The sequence below is a fragment of the Triticum dicoccoides genome, chromosome 7B, assembly GCF_002162155.2.
Source record: "Triticum dicoccoides isolate Atlit2015 ecotype Zavitan chromosome 7B, WEW_v2.0, whole genome shotgun sequence".
In the NCBI taxonomy this organism is placed as follows: Eukaryota; Viridiplantae; Streptophyta; class Magnoliopsida; order Poales; family Poaceae; genus Triticum; species Triticum dicoccoides.
The window spans coordinates 104,104,472-104,121,711 of record NC_041393.1 but is presented as its reverse complement, the minus strand read 5'-3'; the positions used below and the strand labels follow the sequence as shown (position 1 = coordinate 104,121,711).

General features: G+C 42.7%; 1 protein-coding gene across 1 annotated transcript; it reads left to right on the top strand.

Annotated features, from left to right (window-relative positions):
* Window positions 1–15,932: 15,932 nt before the first annotated feature.
* On the top strand, window positions 15,933–16,789 carry LOC119338694 (26.2 kDa heat shock protein, mitochondrial-like). Its single transcript, XM_037610959.1, has one exon. The coding sequence runs from the start codon at window positions 15,933–15,935 to the stop codon at window positions 16,503–16,505; it is 573 nt and encodes a 190-aa protein (XP_037466856.1). The 3' UTR covers window positions 16,506–16,789.
* Window positions 16,790–17,240: the final 451 nt, after the last annotated feature.

Below are 17,240 nucleotides of genomic sequence, written 5' to 3'. Positions count from 1 at the left end.
AACTACCATTTTAATTTGATGATAACCAGAATAAGCATCTAAAAAACTCAATTGCTCACAACCCGCCGTAGCATCAATAATCTTATCAATACGAGGGAGAGCAAAGGGATCAGCTGGACAGGCCTCGTTAAGGTCTGTATAATCCGCACACATACACCAAGTGCCATTTTTCTTAAGTACTAGCACCGGGTTAGCCAACAATTCAGGATGAAAAACTTCAACTATGAACCCTGCTGCCAAGAGCCGGGCCATTTCTTCACCAATTGCCTTGCTCCTTTCCTCATTGGAACGGCGGAGAAACTGTTTAACCGGTTTAAACTTAGGATCCACATTAAGAGTGTGCTCAGCGAGTTCCCTCAGTACACCTGGCATATCAGAAGGTTTCCATGCAAAGATGTCCCGGTTCTCACGGATGAACTCGATGAGCGCGCTTTCCTATTTCGAATCCATGTTCGCACTAATGCTGAATTGCTTTGAAGAATTGCCAGGGAGAAAATCAACTAGCTTAGTATCATCTGCTGACTTAAACTTCATTAAGGGCTCATTCTCTGTCGTTGGCTTCTTCAAAGGTGTCATATCCGCCGGGTCAACATTGTCTTTATAAAACTTCAATTCTTCAGTGGCACAAGCCGACTCAGCATAAGCAGCATCACCCTCTTCACAATCGAGAGCTACTTTTCTATTGCCATGCACCGTGATGGTGCCCTTGTGACCCGACATCTTAAGCTGCAAATAAACATAGCACGGTCGTGCCATCAACTTTGCGTAAGCCGGCCGCCCAAATAAAGCATGGTATGGGCTCTTAATTTTCACCACCTAAAAGGTTAATTTCTCAACTCTGGAATCATTGTCATCTCCAAAACCACTTCCAGTGTTATCCTACCCACTGGATACGCTGACTTACCAGGCACCACCCCATGAAAAATAGTAGAAGGCGGCCAAAGATCCTTGTCAGTCAGATTCATACGACAAAAGGTCTCACAATAAAGAATATTGACACTAATGCCTCCATCCATGAGCACCTTTGTGAGCTTATATCCTCCCACCTGTGGAGCAACCACTAAAGCCAGCTGACCCGGATTATTGACTCGGGGTGGGTGATCTTCTCTGCTCCACGTAATAGACTGTTCAGACCACCTTAAGTATCGGGGCACCGCCGGTTCAACAGAGTTCACCGCCCGCTTATGGATTTTCTAATCTCTCTTGCATAGACTCGTAGTGAACACGTGATACTGACCGCAGTCCAGCTGCTTTGGGTTGCTTTGATAGCCAGACTACTGCAGCTGGCTTCCTTGGTTAGACTGTTGATTAAGACCACCTTGATTGCCTTGACCCTGAAAGCCGGAGCTTGAACCGCCACTACCAAAACTAGGTTCATGAGAGCCGGACCCTGAGCTGCCATGTGGACCATGATTGAAATGTTTTGTATTTCTAAACTCCTTCATGATGTAACAATCCCTCCACATATGACCAGATGGCTTATCACGCATGCCGTGCTTTGGACAAGGTTGATTTAGCATTGCCTCAAGGTTGAGTTTTGACCCTTGGGGTGGCTTTCCCTTGCGACACTGATTATTATTCTGCACATTGGTGTTAGCCACAAAATCAAAATTACCATCAGCCTTACGCTTACTGTTGTCGACTTGAACCGCCGAAATATGCCGCTGCCCTTTTACATTGCCGCTCTTCTTTCCCTTCCCGGCTTATCATCATCAGATTCGGGATCCTTGGTACTGTTAGAGTCGGCGTATTTGACGAGAGCCGCCATTAGCTCCCCCATATCATTGCAGTGACGCTTAAGCTGCCCCAGCTTCTGCTTAAGAGGGAGGAAACGACAATTCTTCTCTAACATCAGGACTGCAAAACCGACATTGATACTATCTGATGAATGTATGATTGACGAAATCCGGCGCACCCAATGGGTTGTTGACTCTCCTTCTCCCTGAATGCAAGAATCCAAATCCAGAATCGACATAGGCTGCTTGCATGTGTCCTTGAAATTTTGAATAAAACGCCTCTTTAACTCTGCCCATGACCCAATAGAATTAGGGGGCACTATTTTTAACCACGTACGAGCCGACCCATCCAAAATCATGGTGAAGTACTTAGCACACGCTGCATCGCCGACATCCAGCATCTCCATATCCATCTCATAACTTTTGATCAAGCCTCTGGGGGCTGATCCGTCGTGTAATTAGGCACTTTAGGGGGCCCTTGAAATCCTTAGGCAAGCGCTCATTGCAAAGAGCCGGCACTAAACATGGCACACCCAAGGTTCTAGAGGCCGCTCCTACCTCCATGGACGCTGAAGGATAAACCGGAGATTTCTGTTGAGCCGCCAGTTGAGCTGTCAGCTGAGCCGCTAGCTCTGCTTCACGCCATGCTCTACCCTGGTCTACCAAAATCTAAGCATCAGTGCCGACACGCGGCGGGTCAGGCCTGCGAGGCTGGTTGCGGTGCCGCTCACTGCTTGACACGGTCGATTCATCAATGTGCCTGCTATAACTCATGCCTGGACGAGGTGTTGAATGGGTACAATCACGACTGTATGAATAAGCCGCCTGCTGGGCCACAGCCGTCTGAAGAAGCTCTCCGGCTCTCCGTATTTCCATTGCCGCTGGCGACTCATCCTGGGACGGGAGAGCCGCCAGCCGTGTTGCCGAAGCTATCATGTTATCCAAGGGGTTAGGAGGTGTTGGAACATGCTGAGGAGGGGTCACATTCATATGTGGGGGATCTGTAGCCCGTGGCTGAACCGGTTCTCCTGCCCCTGGCGCCTCAGTGGTCCGATTCACACCAGGCGGGTTACTAGGTCTTGCCCCAGGCGTTTTGAAAAGATTCCTCGCATCATAAGTCGGGGGCAGACGGCTCACATGCCTTCTGTTGAAAACAGCAGTGGACGCATTCATGTCCAAGCTTAAGTGCAAGCTCTCTGCCTGAAGCTGTTCTGCTTCCCTCTGCAAGGCGGCTTGCTCCGTTGCCATCCGGGTGTTCTCTGCATTTAACTCCTTGGCATGCGCTATCTCATCACACAATTTTGTAACCTCTGTGTTATGCTGAGCTTGATTCACCGAGTTGACATTTGCCGTTAACAACGTTGTCAAAGCATCCAATAGATCAGACAAAACTTGAGCTGGCGGGCGCACAGGTCCTCCTGCCCTAGAAGTCGTCGCTGTTTCTGACCCGAAGATCATTGCCGCTACAGTCGTAGAGTCCTGCGCTGGCTGTGTACCGGCCATGAAGACTGTGACCTGGTGTGGCGGCTCGTAGGAGTCCAGAATACTGTCACCATCGGAACAACCCCCAAGCCCGCCATCCTGAACCTGGTAGATGGAGTTGGTCTCACCAGCAGAAGACTCATCGCCTAAGTAAATAAACGTCTCACCACCAGATTCATATCCTCCTTCTAGCTCCGCTCCATGAACGAAACCGACAAAAACATGCTTCGAGGCGGTGTTAGCCTTGGCGGGTCACACGCGTCGAGCCGACTTGACGATGTTGGTGCAGATGTCCGGCTCAGCTTCCGACTCATCGTTGAGTCGGCCTTGGGGCCCCAGCCCTCATCGTTGATGTAGAGCTTGCCGTGACGACTCTTGGTCATCCGGCCCACGGCGTACCCCTTGAGCCCTGCAAAGCTGCCCTTCAAGAACTCTAAACCATCGTGCGCCAGCCTCACAGTGGCCGCCAACTGTCGTGGAATTATCATGTCAGATGTCCTAGCATAAGGACTTAGGTGTGGATCCATCGGAACGTAGTTAGCTTGAAGGGGTTAAACGGGACAAGGGACACGGAGAGTTTATACTGGTTCGGCCCCTCGCGGTGGAGGTAACAGCCTAATCCAGTGTAGGGTGGTTATTGCTTGGGCTTCAATTACCAGGGAGCGAATACGCTTGACCTAGTTCTCGAGCTTTTTCTTTCCTGTCCTAACTCGCCGCCGAGACGTCCCTTTATATACACAGGTGAACGCCCCGTGGCTTACAGAGTCCCGGCCGGCTCATAGACAACGTGTCCGGCTCGGTGACTAACTAAGCCTGCCTTACAATACAAGTTTATCCTCATGGCGGTTCATCCTTCTGGGCCCTAAGTTGCCTCTGGGTCTTGGGCCGTCAGCGGGCTTGTTATGACCCACCCCCTTCATGGGTTATCGCTAGTGGTATGACCCGGCCCCTCCTGGGCGGTTCATACCCAATAGTTATATCCCCAACACCCTCCACGAGCCTCAACACCCATTGGACCACATACATCTGTATGTATAATTTTCAATAAGTTAGTAGCTCGTTCCATTGTTCCGGAGAACAGAATTTTAGTCATCTTGCCCATGAGGCACGGTTCGCAAGCACCAAGTGATTCATAATCAAGTGATTCCAAAAGTCCATCAGCATGGAGTTTCTTCATGCGCTTTACACCGATATGACCCAAACGGTAGTGCCACAAATAAGTTGCACTATCATTGTCAACTTTGCATCTTTTGGCTTCAATATTATGAATATGTGCATCATCACGATCGAGATTCAACAAAAATAGACCACTCAGCAAGGGTGCATGACCATAAAAGATATTACTCATATAAATAGAAAAACCATTATTCTCTGATTTAAATGAATAACCGTCTCGCATCAAACAAGATCCAGATATAATGTTCATGCTCAACGCTGGAACCAAATAACAATTATCAACGCTGACACCAAATAACAATTATTCAGGTCTAAAACTAATCCCGAAGGTATATGTAGAGGTAGCGTGCCAACGGCGATCACATCGACCTTGGAACCATTTCCCACGTGCATCGTCACCTTGTCCATAGCCAATCTTCGTTTAATCCTTAGCCCCTGTTTGGAGTTGCAAATATGAGCAACAGAAGCAGTATCAAATACCAAGGCGCTACTACGAGCATTAGTAAGCTACACATCAATAAAATGTATATCAAATATACCTTTCACTTTGCCATCCTTCTTATCCGCCAAATACTTGGGGCAGTTCCACTTCGAGTGACCAGTCCCTTTGTAGTAGAAGCACTCAGTTTCAGCTTAGGTCCAGACTTGGGTTTCTTCTCCTGAGCAGCAACTTTCTTGCCGTTCTTCTTGAAGTTTCCCTTCTTCCCTTTGCCCTTTTTCTTGAAACTAGTGGTCTTGTTGACCATCAACACTTGATGCTCCTTCTTGATTTCTACCTCCGCAACCTTTAGCACCACGAAGAGCTTGGGAATAGTCTTGTTCATCCCTTGCATATTATAGTTCATCATGAAGCCTTTATAGCTTGGTGGCAGTGATTGAAGAACTCTGTCAATGACACTATCATCGGGAAGATTAACTCCTAGCTGAGTCAAGTGGTTATGCTACCCAGACATTCTGAGTATGTGTTCACTGATAGAACTATTCTCCTCCATTTTGCAGCTGTAGAACTTGTTGGAGACTTCATATATCTCAACTCAGGCATTTTCTTGAAATATTAACTTCAACTCTTGGAACATCTCATATGCTCCATGATGTTCAAAATGTATTTGAAGTCCCTATTCTAAGCCGTAGAGCATGGCACACCGAACTATCGAGTAGTCATCAACACGCATCTGCCAGGCATTCACAATGTCTGTAGTTGCTGGCGCGGGTGGTACACCTAACGGTCCTTCCAGGACGTAATTCTTCTATGCCATCATCTTTCAACTTAGCTTTCTCTAGGAACACATTAAAATTCAAAGGAATGGTAGCACGGGCCATTGATCTACAATAACATAGACATGCAAAATAACTATCAGGACTAACTTCATGATAAATTAAAGTTCAATTAATCATATTACTTAAGAACTCCCACTTAGATAGACATCCCTCTAGTCATCTAAATGATCACGTGATCCAAATCAACTAAACCATGTCCGATCATCACGTGAGATGGAGTAGTTTTCAATGGTGAACATCACTATGTTGATCATATCTACTATATGATTCACGTTCGACCTTTTGGTCTCAATGTTCCAAGGCCATATCTGCATATGCTAGGCTCGTCAAGTTTATCTCGAGTATTCTACGTGTGCAAAACTGGCTTGCACCCATTGTATGTGAACGTAGAGCTTATCACACCCGATCATCTCGTGGTGTCTCGGCACGACGAACTGTAGCAACGGTTCATACTCAGGGAAGACACTTATACCTTGAAATTTAGTAAGGGATCATCTTATAATGCTACCGCCGTACTAAGCAAAATAATATGCATAAAAGATAAACATCACATGCAATCAAAATATGTGACATGATATGGCCATCATCATCTTGTGCTCATGATCTCCATCACCGAAGCATTGCCATGATCTCCATCGTCACCGGTGCGACACCTTGATCTCCGTCGTAGCATCGTTGTCGTCTCGCCAACTATTGTTACTACGACTATCGCTACCACTTAGTGATAAAGTAAAACAATTACATGGCGATTGCAGTGCATACAATAAAGCGAAAACCATATGGCTCATGCTAGTTGCCGATCACTTTGTTACAAAACATGATCATCTCATACAACAATTTATATCACACCATGCCTTGACCATATCACATCACAACAAGCCCCGCAAAAACAAGTTAGACGTCCTCTACTTTGTTGTTGCAAGTTTTACGTGGCCGCTACGGGCTTCTAGCAAGAACCGTTCTTACCTACGCATCAAAACCACAACGATTTTTGGTCAAGTGTGCTGTTTTAACCTTCAAAAAGGACCAGCCGTAGTCAAACTTGATTCAACTAAAGTTGGAGAAACAGACACCCGCCAGCCACCTATGTGCAAAAGCACGTCGGTAGAACCAGTCTCATGAATGCAGTCATGTAATGTCGGTCCGGGCCGCTTCATCCAACAATACCGCGGAATCAAAGTAAGACATTGGTGGTAAGCAGTATGACTATTATCGCCCACAACTCTTTGTGTTCTACTCGTGCATATAACATCTACGCATAGACCTCGCTCGGATGCCACTATCGGGGAACACGGTAATTTCCAAAAGTTTCCTACGATCACACAAGATCTATCTAGGTGATGCATAGAATCGAGAGGGGAGAGTGTGTCCATGTACCCTCGTAGATCGAAAGCGGAAGCTTATCAATAACGCGGTTGATGTAGTCAACCTTCTTCGCGATCCAACCGATCCAAGTACCGAACGTACGACACCTCCGCGTTCAGCACACGTTCAGCTCGATGACGTCCCTCATGCTCTTGATCCAGTTGAGGATGAGGGTGAGTTCCGTCAGCACAAAGGCGTGGCAATGGTGATGATGATGCTACCAACGCAAGGCTTCGCCTAAGCACTACGATGGTATGATCGAGGTGTGTAACTGTGGAGGGGGGCACCGCACACGGTTGGGAGAGAAACTTGTGTGTTCTAGGGTGCCCCTGCCCCCGTATATAAAGGAGCAAGGGGGAGTCCGACCGACCCCAAGGGCGCGCCCCAAGACGGGAGTCCTACTAGGACTACTAGTCCTAGTAGGATTCCACCAAGAGGGAGAGAGGGGGAAGGAAGGAGAGGGAGAGGGAGTAGGAAAGGGGGGCACCGCCCCCCTTCCCTAGTCCAATTCGGACCCAAGGGGGAGGGGCCGCGCGGCCTGCCATGGCCGCCCCTCTCTCTCTCCACCAAGGCTCAATGTGGCCCATTGATTCCTCGGGGGGTTCCGGTAACCCCTCCGGCACTCCGGTTTTACCCGAAACTTTCCGCAACACTTCCGGTGTCCGAATATAGCCGTCCAATATATCAATCTTTATGTCTCGACCATTTGGAGACTCCTCATTACATCCGTGATCTCATCCGGGACTCCAAACAAACTTCGGTCATAAAAAACACATAACTCATAATACATATCGTCATTGAACGGTAAGCGTGCGGACCCTACGGGTTCGAGAACTATGTAGACATGATCGAGACACATCTTCGGTCAATAACCAATAGCGGAACCTGGATGCTCATATTGGCTCCTACATATTCTACGAAGATCATTATCGGTCAAACCGCATAACAACATACGTTGTTCCCTTTGTCATCGGCATGTTACTTGCCCAAGATTTGATCGTATGTATCATCTTACCTAGTTCAATCTCATTACCGGCAAGTCTCTTTACTCGTTCCATAATACTTCATCCCGTAACTAACTCATTAGTCACAATGCTTGCAAGGCTTATAGTGATGAGCATTACCGAGAGGGCCCAGAGATACCTCTCCGAAACACGGAGTGACAAATCCTAATCTCTATCTATGCCAACCCAACAAACACCTTCGGAGACACCTGTAGAGCACCTTTATAATCACCCTTTTACATTGTAACGTTTGGTAGCACATAAAGTGTTCCTCTGGTATTCGGGAATTGCATAATTTCATAGTCTGAGGAACATGTATAACTCATGAAGAAAGCAGTAGCAATGAAACTGTAACGATCATAATGCTAAGCTAACGAATGGGTCATGTCCATCACATCATTCTCCTAATGATGTGATCTCGTTCATCAAATGACAACACATGTCTATGGTTAGGAAACATAACCATCTTTGATTAACGAGCTAGTCAAGTAGAGGCATAATAGGACAATCTGTTTTGTCTATGTATTCAGTATGTACTAAGTTTCCGGTTAATACAACTCTAGCATGAATAATAAACATTTATCATGAAATAAGGAAATAAATAATAACTTTATTATTGCCTCTAGGGCATATTTCCTGCATATACTAAATGTGGTCACCATTACAAGACACTTCCCTACATACATGTGGATTAATTTGCAAATAACACATAACTATACCTCCAAAAGAGGCAATAAAAATATCGTATTATGCAAAAAACACAATTCATTACCCCCCACCAAATAATTGATTCTATTTATGAAATCCTAACAACACCAACCCTTCTAATAATAACAATAATAATAATAATAATAATAATAATAATAATAATAATAATAATAATAATAATAATAATAATAATAATAATAATAATAATAATAATAATAATAATACATGAGATCATGATTGCGCGTAGCCACGCCCATCCATGTTTGATGCATTTATCTAATATGTTATAAGCATATAACACAATAAATACGGAATATACGATTTGTCTGTTTTATATGGTTAAACTATAATTTTTAAAATAGTCACATGTGTCAACTATGTTCCATATCTACTGTCCCGAGATGATAGGAAATTGTACAACCTATTCTCTTGGTTTTTAGAAAAAGTTTTAGTATAATTCGCATGCGTATGCTTCTTCTTTTTTGAACTGCACAGGCGTATGTTTTTTTCTTCTAGCCAAGTGTGTAGCACAAAATCTGTTTAGAGGTGGAAACAGTTAAGTTTAGTGTCCACTCGAAGCAAGCACAGAAATCAATCAGGCCATCTTATGCTCGCTTCAAAAATAGTAGAGTTATAGGACACGGATGTCCTCTGTCCCCTTATCTCTTTGTTCTTGCGGTGAATGAGCTCTCCCTAACCCAACCGAAATCTTTACAAGCCAACCACCTATCACGTATCTGTCTTGGATCAAACTACCCTGGAATTCATTCTCTAATGTTTGCTTATTATTTGTTGGTTTGTGGAAAGGCTAATGTGCAGGAAGCTTTGGCCATCTCCAACATTTCAGATCCATTTTGTCATGCTTCAGGTCAAGTTCCAAGTGGAATAAATCTTCCATTTGATTTAGCAAAAATGTGCCTTTGCAGGTGCAGCAGGATGTCAAAAAGATCTTCAGGTTCCAGATTCAGATAACACCACTATCCACCTTGGTCACCCTCTTATTCTTCCTGCTAAAGACAGATCTGCTGCTTACAACTGTGTTTGTGACAAATACACAAATCTAGCATGAATAATAAACATTTATCATGAAATAAGGAAATAAATAATAACTTTATTATTACCTCTAGGGCATATTTCCTGCATATACTAAATGTGGTCACTATTATAAGACACTTCCCTACATACATGTGGATTAATTTGCAAATAACACATAACTATACCTCCAAAAGAGGCAATAAAAATATTGTATTATGAAAAAAAACACAATTCATTACCCCCACCAAATAATTGATTCTATTTATGAAATCCTAACAACACCAACCCTTCTAATAATAATAATAATAATAATAATAATAATAATAATAATAATAATAATAATAATAATAATAATAATAATAATAATAATAATAATAATAATAATAATAATACATGAGATCACGATTGCGCGTTGCCATGCCCATCCATGTTTGATGCATTTATCTAATATGTTATAAGCATATAACACAATAAATACGGAATATACGATTTGTCCGTTTTATATGGTTAAACTATAAATTTTAAAATAGTCACATGTGTCAACTATGTTCCATATCTACTATCCCGAGATGATAGGAAATTATACAACCTATTCTCTTGGTTTTTAGAAAAAGTTTTAGTATAATTTGCATGCGTATGCTTCTTCTTTTTTGAACTGCACAGGCGTATGTTTTTTTTCTTCTAGCCAAGTGTGTAGCACAAAATCTGTTTAGAGGTGGAAATAGTTAAGTTTAGTGTCCACTCGAAGCAAGCACAAAAATCAATCATGCCATCTTATGCTCGCTTCAGAAGTAGTAGAGTTATAGGACACGGATGTCCCCTGTCCCCTTATCTCTTTGTTCTTGCGGTGAATGAGCTCTCCCTAACCCAACCGGAATCTTTACAAGCCAACCACCTATCACGTATCTGTCTTGGATCAAACTACCATGGAATTCATTCTCTAATGTTTGCTTATTATTTGTTGGTTTGTGGAAAGGCTAATGTGCAGGAAGCTTTGGCCATCTCCAACATTTCAGATCCATTTTGTCATGCTTCAGGTCAAGTTCCAAGTGGAATAAATCTTCCATTTGATTTAGCAAAAATGTGCCTTTGCAGGTGCAGCAGGATGTCAAAAAGATCTTCAGGTTCCAGATTCAGATAACACCACTATCCACCTTGGTCACCCTCTTATTCTTCCTGCTAAAGACAGATCTGCTGCCTACAACTGTGTTTGTGACAAATACACAATTCTAGCATGAATAATAAACATTTATCATGAAATAAGGAAATAAATAATAACTTTATTATTACCTCTAGGGCATATTTCCTGCATATACTAAATGTGGTCACTATTATAAGACACTTCCCTACATACATGTGGATTAATTTGCAAATAACACATAACTATACCTCCAAAAGAGGCAATAAAAATATTGTATTATGAAAAAAAACACAATTCATTACCCCCACCAAATAATTGATTCTATTTATGAAATCCTAACAACACCAACCCTTCTAATAATAATAATAATAATAATAATAATAATAATAATACATGAGATCACGATTGCGCGTTGCCATGCCCATCCATGTTTGATGCATTTATCTAATATGTTATAAGCATATAACACAATAAATACGGAATATACGATTTATCCGTTTTATATGGTTAAACTATAAATTTTAAAATAGTCACATGTGTCAACTATGTTCCATATCTACTATCCCGAGATGATAGGAAATTATACAACCTATTCTCTTGGTTTTTAGAAAAAGTTTTAGTATAATTTGCATGCGTATGCTTCTTCTTTTTTGAACTGCACACGCGTATGTTTTTTTTCTTCTAGCCAAGTGTGTAGCACAAAATCTGTTTAGAGGTGGAAATAGTTAAGTTTAGTGTCCACTCGAAGCAAGCACAAAAATCAATCATGCCATCTTATGCTCGCTTCAGAAGTAGTAGAGTTATAGGACACGGATGTCCCCTGTCCCCTTATCTCTTTGTTCTTGCGGTGAATGAGCTCTCCCTAACCCAACCGGAATCTTTACAAGCCAACCACCTATCACGTATCTGTCTTGGATCAAACTACCCTGGAATTCATTCTCTAATGTTTGCTTATTATTTGTTGGTTTGTGGAAAGGCTAATGTGCAGGAAGCTTTGGCCATCTCCAACATTTCAGATCCATTTTGTCATGCTTCAGGTCAAGTTCCAAGTGGAATAAATCTTCCATTTGATTTAGCAAAAATGTGCCTTTGCAGGTGAAGCAGGATGTCAAAAAGATCTTCAGGTTCCAGATTCAGATAACACCACTATCCACCTTGGTCACCCTCTTATTCTTCCTGCTAAAGACAGATCTGCTGCTTACAACTGTGTTTATGACAAATACACAATTCTAGCATGAATAATAAACATTTATCACGAAATAAGGAAATAAATAATAACTTTATTATTACCTCTAGGGCATATTTCCTGCATATACTAAATGTGGTCACTATTACAAGACACTTCCCTACATACATGTGGATTAATTTGCAAATAACACATAACTATACCTCCAAAAGAGGCAATAAAAATATTGTATTATGAAAAAAACACAATTCATTACCCCCACCAAATAATTGATTCTATTTATGAAATCCTAACAACACCAACCCTTCTAATAATAATAATAATAATAATAATAATAATAATAATAATAATAATAATAATAATAATAATAATAATAATAATAATAATAATAATAATAATAATAATAATAATAATACATGAGATCACGATTGCGCGTTGCCACGCCCATCCATGTTTGATGCATTTATCTAATATGTTATAAGCATATAACACAATAAATACGGAATATACGATTTGTCCGTTTTATATGGTTAAACTATAAATTTTAAAATAGTCACATGTGTCAACTATGTTCCATATCTACTGTCCTGAGATGATAGGAAATTGTACAACCTATTCTCTTGGTTTTTAGAAAAAGTTTTAGTATAATTTGCATGCGTATGCTTCTTCTTTTTTGAACTGCACAGGCGTATGTTTTTTTCTTCTAGCCAAGTGTGTAACACAAAATCTGTTTAGAGGTGGAAACAGTTAAGTTTAGTGTCCACTCGAAGCAAGCACAAAAATCAATCATGCCATCTTATGCTCGCTTCAGAAGTAGTAGAGTTATAGGACACGGATGTCCCCTGTCCCCTTATCTCTTTGTTCTTGCGGTGAATGAGCTCTCCCTAACCCAACCGGAATCTTTACAAGCCAACCATCTATCACGTATCTGTCTTGGATCAAACTACCCTGGAATTCATTCTCTAATGTTTGCTGATTATTTGTTGGTTTGTGGAAAGGCTAATGTGCAGGATGCTTTGGCCATCTCCAACATTTCAGATCCATTTTGTCATGCTTCAGGTCAAGTTCCAAGTGGAATAAATCTTCCATTTTATTTAGCAAAAATGTGCCTTTGCAGGTGAAGCAGGATGTCAAACAGATCTTCAGGTTCCAGATTCAGATAACACCACTATCCACCTTGGTCACCCTCTTATTCTTCCTGCTAAAGACAGACCTGCTGCTTACAACTGTGTTTATGACATATACAAGAAAAAATTAACTGCCTACAAAGCTAACAGGATCTCACATGCTGCTAGGCTTACCCTCAATAAATCTGTCTTTGCCTCTATACATGTCTATTACATGTCTAACATTTTTTCCTAGAAATTTCTTGCAAAGCTCACGTCTATCATCATGTTTTTTTTTGTGGACAGGAGTTAAAGATGAGGCTATCACAAAAAGCTTGTGCCTACGGGCATGGACTGACATTTGCATAGAAAAGAAAATTTGTGACTAGGCGTTCGAAATTTGCAAGTTGTAAATCAAGGTCTTATCCTCTCGGCTGCATGGATGTTAGCTAGAGAATCATAGAGCCAACTTGCGTTAATCCGCAAAGCCAAGTACCATCATGATACTTCTATTTGGAGAGCAAAGTCAGACAAGCCTAAATATGCTTTTGGGGCTACCCTCCTCAAGGTAAAACCACTTTTAACTTCAGTAGTTCTTTTTACCAAATTATTGATGGTAGCAGTTTTATATGGAGTACTTGGTTCCATGGGTGGGAAACCATTTACGAAAATCTTACCATTCAGATTCCATCCTTTGTTTATCCTGATATAGTTAAGGATCTTTGGCTAATAACCAAAAGGCTTGGAATGCATAATTAGTGATTTCTCAGTTTAGCTCTCAAACAGCCAATGCTATCCTTCAAACTCCAATTATAAATTCAGATGGGCGGGGCATTTTGGTGTGGAAAATAACCCCCGCACGTGACTGTACCTCTAAGAGTCCGTACAAGCATTGTTTCAACCATCTCGCCCTGCGTGCAAATCAGCGACCCAGTGTGGTCTCTTCACAGATAATTTCTCTTTTAAATCAGGTTTGGTAGGTGAAGTCCATGGCGCCTCGGGTACACACTTTTGCCTAGAGGCTTCTTCGAAAGGCACCCCCACAGGTAAACGTGCAAGTAAATTTTCGAACCATATTGAGCCCGAGTGGCTGTTTGGGAAATGAAATGCACAGGTTCTTTCTTTGCCCTTTTTCTAAATTTACATGGTATTGTCATCCTTGGTATATTAAAACTGAAGTTCTTGCTCCCTCTCACCGTTATGTTCCTGACATGATACAAGCTCTACTTTCATCGGGTCATCCTCAAATCAATATCATAAGCATGTACACTTTCCTTTGGTGCCTTTGGAAAGCAAGAAATGATTGTCTCTTTGACAAGAGGTGTCTAGGGCCTACCCAGGTTTTTGCTATTTCTAATGCTATTGTTCAGGGATCAAAAATTGAAGACTCGGCCCTCTATGGAGATCAACCTCCAACAACTACAACTGATACGCATCAGGCTCATGTTACCGGACCTACGGTTCAAAACTTTTCTTGTTTTGCAGGTGACGCCATCTTCTGTGATGTGGCTTGGAAGACAGATCAGAATGTGCACCCAACTCCAGCAGGCATCGACATCTTCATCAAGGTGGACAGCAACCAACACTTCAAGCGGCTTTATGTCTCGGCCTTGTCTCCTCCAGCTACTTCACCACTGGAGGCTAAGGCCTTCGCCTTCTTCTTGCCACCAAGCTAGCAGAGATTTTACAACTGCAAGAGCCCGTCTTCTACACTGATTGCTCTGTTTTGGCATCAGCCGCGGCTGCGAGCAATTTCATGAATGCACTAGGTCACTTGATAACCAGACCTCTTCTAGCGGATATACAGGCCAACGCTTCCTTCCAAGCCAATAGGATCTCACGTATTCACATGAACTCAAATGTCAAAGCACACACCAAGCAAGATTAGCAGGGAAAATCCAGTCCACAAGATTGACAATCACGTGCTTATGTCCAAACATAGGTCTATGTCCAGGAAGGGACATTCTCTGTGTATCTAGCGTGTCACCATTCATGCTACTTTATGTAAAATGTGCTTAAAAGTTATAAAACTCCTTATGTTCAAAAATAAAATAAAATCAATCAAGCCAAGAATCGGAGGCCTAGTCACATCTCTCTGGTCCAATTAACCAAAGAGCTGTGTGGTTGCTCTATTTTACAGTTTTTTAAACATAGTATATACATAGACGCTATTTTACTTTTTTTAATTATTATGAGTAATGAGTCCACCGAAATGTGTGATGTCCGATGACATCAAGTTGTTGGAACATGGTTATAAACTCTGCACTTTAAACACATAAAATATATTGTTTTGCCGGAAATCGTATTAAATAATAGCCCATTAAATAAAGACATGTATATCTTGACGTCAGAGCATGTTTGGTCGATTGCCTGCATTTTCACAATGTGTACATTTGTCATTTTCCCGTTCTCAAGGAAATGGTGTTGATTCAGAATTCTTCTAGCCACGCGTTTGCAAATTTGATAGGCTTGGATTTGGCTCAAAGGATATTTTGGACGTTATCCACCATGATTGTAAACGCTGATTGAGTAACACAAGAATTATTTTAAAAAAATGGTGTGGGGGTGTTGATTGCTTTATTGCCCAGCACCAAGCACACTAGAGAAAGCAAATCGCTCATAACCGAGTAGTTTATTCCTTGCAGATGAAGCCGTCGTACGGCAACCTCTGTTGCCTTGCGCACCACAGCAGATCAATAATTACCTTCTTCATCCATGGCCTCCGGTCGTGGTACATCAAGCAGCGCGAATCCTAAAGCTGTGGTCTCCCGATCGTTCTGGAAGGCTCGAGGCCTCATCCGATCTCCCCAGAACCTTCTAAACCCAGTTAGGAATCCCCCTCCCCCAAGAAAGCTTTCCCGCTCCTCCTTTACAAAACCCCCCAGCATGGCCCGTCTGCTGTCTCTGATGGAGGACGTCGCAACTAAGACCGGCGGCCTCTCCTCCACTGCTGGTGCTGGGGCGTCGCGGCTCGGACGGTGGGTGGCCAAGGAGGACGACGACGCGGTGTACCTCAAGGTGCCGATGCCGGGGCTGACCAAGGAGCACGTGAAGGTGCGCGCGGACAAGAACATCCTGGTGATCGAGGGCGAGGGCGAGAAGCAGCCCTGGGACGGCGACGACGACTCCGCGGTGCCAAAGTACAACCGCCGCATCGAGATGCCCGCTGCTGACGCGTACAAGATGGACAAGATCAAGGCCGAGATGAAGAATGGCGTGCTCTGGGTCACCCTGCTCAAGGTCAAGGAGGAGGAGCGCACGGACGTCTTCCACGTCAAGGTCGAGTAGGCAGTGCCGTCGTGGTAGTGCTCATGGAGGATGGCCGACGCGAGAGTGTGAGAGACGCCTTGTTGATGTGGGCATGTTTGGTGTCTTTCTCCTTGTTTTGCTTCGTTGATCGTCTTGGATCCAGTAGGTAGTGGTCTGATGGTGAAGTTGGTCGCGAACTCTGTCAAATTTGCTCTAGTTTCGGCATATGATGAACTTGCTTTGGTGGTGAAATTGGTCATGAAATTCTGTTGATTTCCTCAAGTTTGGCATATGATGAACTGATTTGGTGGCGAATTTGGTCATGAAACCTTGTTGATCTTCTAAGTTTGGCGTGCTGGACTAATTTGGTGGTGAAATCGATCAAGAACTGTGTTGATTGTCTTAAGCCTTTTTATCTTTTCCCGTCCTTGATCTGTATTGCTTTAAGCTTTCTGTAAAAGGCTGGTCATTCATGCCAACTCTCTGAAAATTTGACTGGTCTCCTCGAGTTTGACGTCATGGAGTTGGTGAACTGGCAGTTACAGGTTGTGATGATTTTTGCTTACTGTTCCGTGAATTTTTTGTGCTTATCCTTGAAAAGAAATTGTGGATTTTTTGCTTGTCTGATCTCCTCGAATTTTGTGTGCTTATCCTTGAGTTTAACTTCTTGTAAGAACTTGAAAATACGCTCACATGGGATAGGCATTTGTTTGTTTATGTTCTGCTTTCGTTGATTTACTCGAGTATAATGTGATGAACTGATTTGGTCGTTAC